General features: G+C 47.0%; 1 protein-coding gene across 4 annotated transcripts in view; it reads left to right on the top strand.

Moving 5' to 3' along the window:
* LOC119577832 (myosin light chain kinase, smooth muscle-like) overlaps positions 1-7500 on the top strand; it is a 77843-nt gene that overhangs the window by 67942 nt on the left and 2401 nt on the right. For all 4 annotated transcript variants that reach the window (XM_037925428.1, XM_037925429.1, XM_037925427.1 and 1 more), the window contains 15 exons: positions 294-494; positions 765-934; positions 1049-1195; positions 1379-1519; positions 1821-1937; positions 2100-2342; positions 2540-2702; positions 5031-5196; positions 5368-5534; positions 5650-5840; positions 5983-6086; positions 6393-6534; positions 6650-6849; positions 7058-7210; positions 7365-7488. In XM_037925428.1, coding sequence (XP_037781356.1) covers positions 294-494; positions 765-934; positions 1049-1195; positions 1379-1519; positions 1821-1937; positions 2100-2342; positions 2540-2702; positions 5031-5196; positions 5368-5534; positions 5650-5840; positions 5983-6086; positions 6393-6534; positions 6650-6849; positions 7058-7210; positions 7365-7488 — 2429 coding nt within the window. The remainder of the gene's footprint in view (positions 1-293; positions 495-764; positions 935-1048; positions 1196-1378; positions 1520-1820; positions 1938-2099; positions 2343-2539; positions 2703-5030; positions 5197-5367; positions 5535-5649; positions 5841-5982; positions 6087-6392; positions 6535-6649; positions 6850-7057; positions 7211-7364; positions 7489-7500) is intronic.

Genomic DNA, 7500 nt, shown 5'->3' with positions numbered 1-7500 from the left:
GTTGAGAATTAAACAATTCAGTCAAGTCCTCTTTGAAGGAAGCTTTAGTGCCGTATAAAATCCTAGAAAGAGGTACCCTTTGTCACATGCTTGTCACATACTTTGCTAGGCGATCAGCATGACCATGTCTAGGGATTCCAACATGCGATGGAATCCACACAAAACGTAAATCATGGCCTCGTTCTTTTGCACATATACGTTTATCCTGAAGTCATGCGATATTTCCTGCACCATTGTCTAGAGCGTTCAGAGCCTGGAGAGCACTCTGTGAATCGCAGATTTTTTTCCCGTAGGTTCGCAGCCCATTCGTGTGTTGTGGGTTCGCAACGACCAGGAAATCAAGAATTCTGAGGACTTCACGTACCTGGAAGAGGAGGAGGGTGAATACGCTCTCGTTATCCGCGACGTCTTCCCTGAGGATGCCGGTATCTACATCTGCGAGGCTTATAACGCCCACGGAGACGCCCACACCCACTGCAGATTAGCTGTTCATGGTACGTTATCCTATGATAGTTTGCATTACTACTAAGCCTTTTACGCCCGCCATTTATTATTAGGAACCGTAAAGTTGAGTGTTTATTTTACTAAGCAATGTATTTGATAAGCTTATCATACTTACCATGATAAAGGTATATCAGCTGATGAGTATCTAGCTGATGATAGTATTAGAGTGAATACAAGGTTCACGAGGGTCCGTCTTTATTAGAAAATGTTTCCAATGCCCTGAAGTGTGTTTATAAATCTGCTGCCTCCCCCTCCCCCAGACCCACGAGAATCAGAGGCATCGATGCCACGGATAGTCGGTAATCTGAAGCCTTTGGACGTGGAGGAGGGCTCAGCTGCCCGGTTCAGCGTCACCGTTCACGGATCACCCCGCCCGACCCTCACCTGGTACTGCGATAACCGCAAGTTGATCTCCACACCTCGAATCAAGGTGCGTTGCAGTTCTTAGCCCTGCCTGCTTGCTTCTCTTCTTGAACTAGGTGTTGCATTTGTAGGTTTCGAGAGTGACCTTCATTCGCAAAATAAAACGTACCCTGTCCCTCAGATCAACATGGTGGATGACGACGTGGGCGCAGATGGCGAGGTGCAGCACACCCTGGGCATCCTCCACGCGCTCTCCACCGACTCGGGCGTCATCTCCGTCGTCGCCTCCAACTGCCTCGGCTCCGATACCGCATCCACCACACTCAAGGTGTTTACCCTTCTACTCCCGTCTTCCTTGTATCGTTCCTGAGACAAATACATTGTTTTATGAGTATGCTTGTCTATAATGTAGACGGAGTACTGTACTGGATGGACTTTCCACACAGTATGAATCGCCAAGCTTGTTTCGGGTAATAACTTGATCGTCCCTAAATACCGTTTGCTTTCCCAGGTTGATCCCTACACCCCGAGGCGAGAGGAGCGCGTGCGATCGCCCCTCGGCACAAACTCCACGGCCAGCGCCACCTCCAGGTTGTCGCCGCCGCGCACCTCCAACTCGCCCGCGCCCAGGATCAGACCCTCACTCAAGGAGGTCAGTGATGCCCATTTGTGTTAATTAAGCCCTTCTGATGATTATAGAACATCACGCACTTGAGTTTGTCGTTTTTTTACCTTGTACGTCATGTGGATTAACATGTATGGTAATACAGATAAACATATAGTATATATTTTATGTATGTATTATTTTTTAGATTGAGCGATAGTAGTAAATCAGTCATGTGTATATATCGCTCGTCAGTAGTTTGTTTTATTCTGGAAAGTCCGTGCTGGTGCTTAGAGTTATTTAAACCATACAAATATTGTTGGAAAGCAAACAGTATTTGCCCTTGCAGGTCACAAACACTGGCACGGCAAGCGTGGACTCAGCCTACGGCAGCGTCAGCCTCAGGGATTCTGCCAGCGGCCGGAGCAGCACCCTCTCCAACCTCAGTGAACTGGAGGACGACCAGGTACGGGGAGGCTGCAGACACGGAAGGCACTGCAGTACCTGCTGAAATGTTTACATGATGCTGTCGGCTACACCGTTTTCTGAACGGCACTGTATTGCTGTATAATGCATATAGTGTTATTTACATGGAGGCTGCATATAATACATTTTTTTTTTTCATCAGGGTGAACCAGCGAAGAAGCCCCTCCGCACCATGGCCAGCTGCGACGAAGGAAAAGAAGACGAACTGCAGTCTGACGAGAAGAAAGAGGAAGAACCAGAAGAGGAGGAGGAGGAGGAGGAGGAAGACACGGAAGCCGAGATCCTGCTTGGTCCTCTTGACATGACGGTCCTCAAGGGTCAGTCTGCAACTTTCACTGCAACCTTCACCGGCAAGCCTCAGCCCGTAGTGTCCTGGCTCAAGAAGGTTAGTGTTGTGTTCAGTTTATTCAGTTCAGTTTCACTTTAAATTGTAATAATATTCACTATGTGTGTGTGAGAGTGTATGTGTTTGTGTGCGTTCGTTCGTTCGTTCGTTCGTTCGTTCGTTCGTTCTGTCAGTTTCTTCCATTCTGTCCCCAAATACGAATGAAAAACCATGTTAACGCCTTTGCCCGTCTCCAGGAGCAAGAGATCTGCGACGGCGGACGGTACACGGTGAAGACGGAGAACGGCGCCACGACGCTCACCATCCGCGACATCGTGCAAGAGGACTGTGACAAGTACACCGTCGTCGTCAGAAATGCGCTGGCCGCCCACGCTGCCTTCGCTTCCCTTGCTGTAGGAAGTATGTACATGGACGGCTTTAACGCTACATTGTTTTTTTTTATTTTCTCTGTCCTCTCTCCTCTCTCGTCTCGTTTCTTTCGTCTCCTCTCCTCTCCTCTCCTGTCTCCTCTATCTCTTTTCTTTTCTCTCTCCTCTCTCTCTTTCTCTTTTCTTTTCTCTCTCCTCTCTCTCTTTCTCCTCTCTCTCTCTCTCTCTCTCTCTATCTCTCTCTCCTCTCTCTCCTCTTTTCTTTTCTCTCTCCTCTCTCTCTTTTCTTTTCTTTTCTCTCTCCTCTCTCTCTTTCTCTTTTTTCTTTTCTCTCTCCTCTCTCTCTCTCTCTCACTCTCTCTCTTTTTTCTTTTCTCTCTCCTCTCTCTCTCTCTCTCTCTCTCTCTCTCTCTCTCTCTCTCTCTTCTCTCTCCTCTCTCTCTCTCTCTCTCTCTCTCTCTCTCTCTCTCTCTCTCTCTCTTTCTTTCTCTCTCTCTCTCTCTCTTTCTCTCCTCTCTCTCTCTCTTCTTTTCTTTTCTCTCTCCTCTCTCTCTCTCTCTCTCTTTTCTTTTCTTTTCTCATCTTCTCCTCACTCTCCTCTCTCTCTTTTCTCTTTCCCTCTCTCTCTCTCTCTTTCTTTTCTCTCTCTCTCTCTCTCTCTTCTCTCTCTTCTCCTCTCTCTCTCTCTCTCATCTCTTCTCTCTCTTCTCTCCTCTCTCTCTTTCTCTTTTCTCCTCTCTCTCTCTTCTCTCCTCTTTCTTTCCTCTCTCTATCTTCTTCTCTCTCTTTTTTCTTCTCTCTCACTCTCTTTCTTCTCTCTCAATCTCTCTTATCTCCTCTCTCTTCTCTTCTCTCTCATCCCTCTCTCTCTTCTCTTCACGTCTCCTCTCTCTCTCTTTTCTTTTCTCTCTCCTCTCTCTCTCTTCTCTCCTTTCTCCTGTCCATTTATGTATTTATTTTATCTTGTTTATTTTTTTTCTACAAAAAGCTTTATTTGCAGCCGTTCCATTACTAACATTTGATAGCGGGATTCTGCCAGCGGCCGGAGCAGCACCCTCTCCAACCTCAGTGAACTGGAGGACGACCAGGTACGGGGAGGCTGCAGACACGGAAGGCACTGCAGTACCTGCTGAAATGTTTACATGATGCTGTCGGCTACACTGTTTTCTGCACGGCACTGTATTGCTGTATAATGCATATAGTGTTATTTACATGGAGGCTGCATATAATACATTTTTTTTCATCAGGGTGAACCAGCGAAGAAGCCCCTCCGCACCATGGCCAGCTGCGACGAAGGAAAAGAAGGCGAACAGCAGTCTGACGAGAAGAAAGAGGAAGAACCAGAAGAGGAGGAGGAGGAGGAGGAGGAGGAGGAAGACACGGAAGCCGAGATCCTGCTTGGTCCTCTTGACATGACGGTCCTCAAGGGTCAGTCTGCAACTTTCAGTGCAACCTTCACCGGCAAGCCTCAGCCCGTAGTGTCCTGGCTCAAGAAGGTTAGTGTTGTGTTAAGTTTATTCAGTTCAGTTTCACTTTAAATTGTAATAATATTCACTATGTGTGTGTGAGAGTGTATGTGTTTGTGTGTGTGTGTGTGTGCGTTCGTTCGTTCGTTCGTTCTGTCAGTTTCTTCCATTCTGTTCCCAAATACAAATGAAAAACCATGTTAACGCCTCTGCCCGTCTCCAGGAGCAAGAGATCTGCGACGGCGGACGGTACACGGTGAAGACGGAGAACGGCGCCACGACGCTCACCATCCGCGACATCGTGCAAGAGGACTGTGACAAGTACACCGTCGTCGTCAGAAATGCGCTGGCCGCCCACGCTGCCTTCGCTTCCCTTGCTGTAGGAAGTATGTACATGGACGGCTTTAACGCTACATTGTTTTTTTTATTTTCTCTCTCTCTCCTCTCTCGTCTCGTTTCTTTCGTCTCCTCTCCTCTCCTGTCTCCTCTATCTCTTTTCTTTTCTCTCTCCTCTCTCTCTTTCTCTTTTCTTTTCTCTCTCCTCTCTCTCTTCTCTTTTCTTTTCTCTCTCCTCTCTCTCTTCTCTTTTCTTTTCTCTCTCCTCTCTCTCTCTTCTCTTTTCTTTTCTCTCTCCTCTCTCTCTCTTCTCTTCTTTTCTCTCTCCTGTCCATTTATGTATTTATTTTATCTTGTTTATTTTTTTTCTACAAAAAGGCTTTTATTTGCAGCCGTATCCATTACTAACATTTAAAGGACATCTCGACTTTTCATCCGAATAACCATGGGGCTACGTAAAGACTAATTGCCACAAAGTCATTTGATTGAACATCGCGGAATTCCTTGCCATTCCCGGAGCCTGTGAAAGCGCGCCCTAAGTGCCCCTTGCGTTCCAGGTGCCCCCGAGCCGCCTGCGGATCGACCCAACCACTCGGAGGTGACGGCGACTTCCGTGACGCTTTCCTGGTACGGCCCCACCTACGACGGCGGCTCTGTGGTCACGGGATATAATGTGGAGGCGCGCAAAGTGGGCGAGGTTGAGTGGAAGACGCTCATCACGGGGTGAGTCGAGGATCAGCAGCATGGTCGACTGCTGAAAGTTCGAGGTTTTCAGTGGATTTTCTCTTTTTTTTTTTTACATATGAAGCTTATCTTATTATCGGTCATTTTTTGTCAAGAGAGTATTTCGAAATTTACAGACGTAATGAGAACTGCGTGTTTCTTTTTTTTTAGATGCCATTCCACGTCATACATTGTGACGGGACTGGAGACTGGTTGCCAGTACGAATTCCGCGTGCGAGCGCAGAACATGCATGGCCTCTCCGAGCCCTCGAAGCCCTCGCAGCCCGTCACCACCGCCAATCAGACCAAGCAGGCGGAGGAGGAACCCGAGCCTGAGGGTAAGACGGGGATTATTTGTCTTAAATTATGCGATACAGAATACATGCATAGATTGTTCCTCCGATGGTGTACGCAGTCTTTTCAGTGCTAGTAACATACACTTGCTATTTCCAGACTATGAAAAGGCCTTCGCTCCCCTCAACGTCGAAATCGAGCCAGGGAATATGTTCGACGAGCAGTACACCCTGCACGAGGAGGTCGGCAAGGGCCGCTTCGGCATCGTCTACAGGGTCACAGAAAAGACCTCGGGCACCAGGAGGGCTGCCAAGATTATCAAGTGCATCAAGGCTAAGGATAAGGAAAAGGTAGATGAGAGCAGACCATACTTGCATTGTATCATTTGTGTATATACTGTTCGTGAATTACAACACAACATTAATTTCCAAAGTACTAAAAAGCCATAAGCTCTTGTGACGTCAGCTGTATTTCTCGCCGCCTTTCTTGCAGGTCCGCGAGGAGATCTCGATCATGAACGCCCTCAGACACCCCAAGCTCCTTCAGCTCGGAGCAGCCTATGAGCGCCCACGAGAGATCATCATGGTGATGGAATAGTAAGTGACAGGAGGACGAAGAACCTGTTGTCAGGCGGTCTTCTCGTCTGTTGTCATTTGACGCTTTTTTTATTGAGGCGAATTTGAACTTGAGGTTGGTGATAATTAACTGAATGCAGCGTGACTGAATAGCATCACCATCCAGCTAGTTACTAAAGAATTATCACCAACATATCAAGTACATGTTTGCCTCCATGAAAATGAGTTTAGTGAATATGAAACGGCTTTACATAATTGTACATGCTAAAGGGTGACGAGGAATGTGTTCATGCGTTGTGTTCATTGGCTAATGAGGATCTTTTGCAGCATATCCGGCGGCGAGTTGTTCGAGCGCGTGGTGGCTGACGACTTCAACCTGACGGAGCGTGACTGCATTCTCTTCGTCAGGCAAATCTGCGAGGGAGTCCAATACATGCACAGCACCAACATTGTACATCTCGACCTCAAGGTAAATTATGGCATGGGATATTTAAAAAGTAAAGCATCCACTTTGTATCCCTCTATATATTCCGTTCCGTAAGCATTGGGAAAAACTCGACTAATTTCTTCACCCGTCTCCTCAGCCCGAGAACATCCTGTGCGTGCGCCGTACGTCCCATCAGATCAAGCTGATCGACTTCGGCTTAGCGCGGAGATTTAACCCTGATGACCCATGCCGAGTGCTGTTCGGAACCCCCGAGTTCATCGCCCCCGAAGTCATCAACTACGAGCCCATCGGTTTCGCTTCGGACATGTGGTCCGTCGGGGTTATCTGCTATGTTCTGTAAGTCGACTTCCGGGTATTCAGTTGTCAAATGAATAATATTATTATTATTAATAATATATATATAATATTAAAAAATGAATTAATATAAAAGTATATACTTGCGAGTCGCAAGGGATATTGATTATATATCTGATTGATATTACTATGAAAGGTTATTGAAAATAGATAAGCTTTTGTACGTTATGCTCATTCACTCCTCTCGCAGACTGTCAGGGCTGTCGCCTTTCATGGGCGACAACGACGCCGAGACCTTCAGCAACATCACCCGCGCCGAGTTCGACTTCGACGACGACGCCTTCGACGCCATCACTGACGATGCCAAAGATTTCATCCAGTCCTTGCTTGTCAAACGAAAAGAGTGAGTGTCGTCATCCGCTTGCAAAAATGAAGCTGTATTTTTTTTATTTGATATCCAGCTGCATATCCAGTTCATTCGATAGCCTAAGCATTGCAACTTTTTTTTTTTTAAGCTTAATGCACGGTTCTTGTCTAATTCCATTTCAACGTATCAGAAAGCGACTCACGCCTGCGCAATGCCTGGAGCACCGTTGGCTGAACCAGACTGAAGGTACCATGAACAAGGTCGTCCTCTCCACAGACAAACTGAAGAAGTTCATCATTAGGCGAAAGTGGCAGGTTTGTCATTTT

This window comes from Penaeus monodon, chromosome 10, assembly GCF_015228065.2.
Source record: "Penaeus monodon isolate SGIC_2016 chromosome 10, NSTDA_Pmon_1, whole genome shotgun sequence".
NCBI classification, from domain to species: Eukaryota; Metazoa; Arthropoda; class Malacostraca; order Decapoda; family Penaeidae; genus Penaeus; species Penaeus monodon.
The sequence above is the reverse complement of the archived record's forward strand: the minus strand, read 5'-3'. Positions and strand labels throughout refer to the sequence as shown.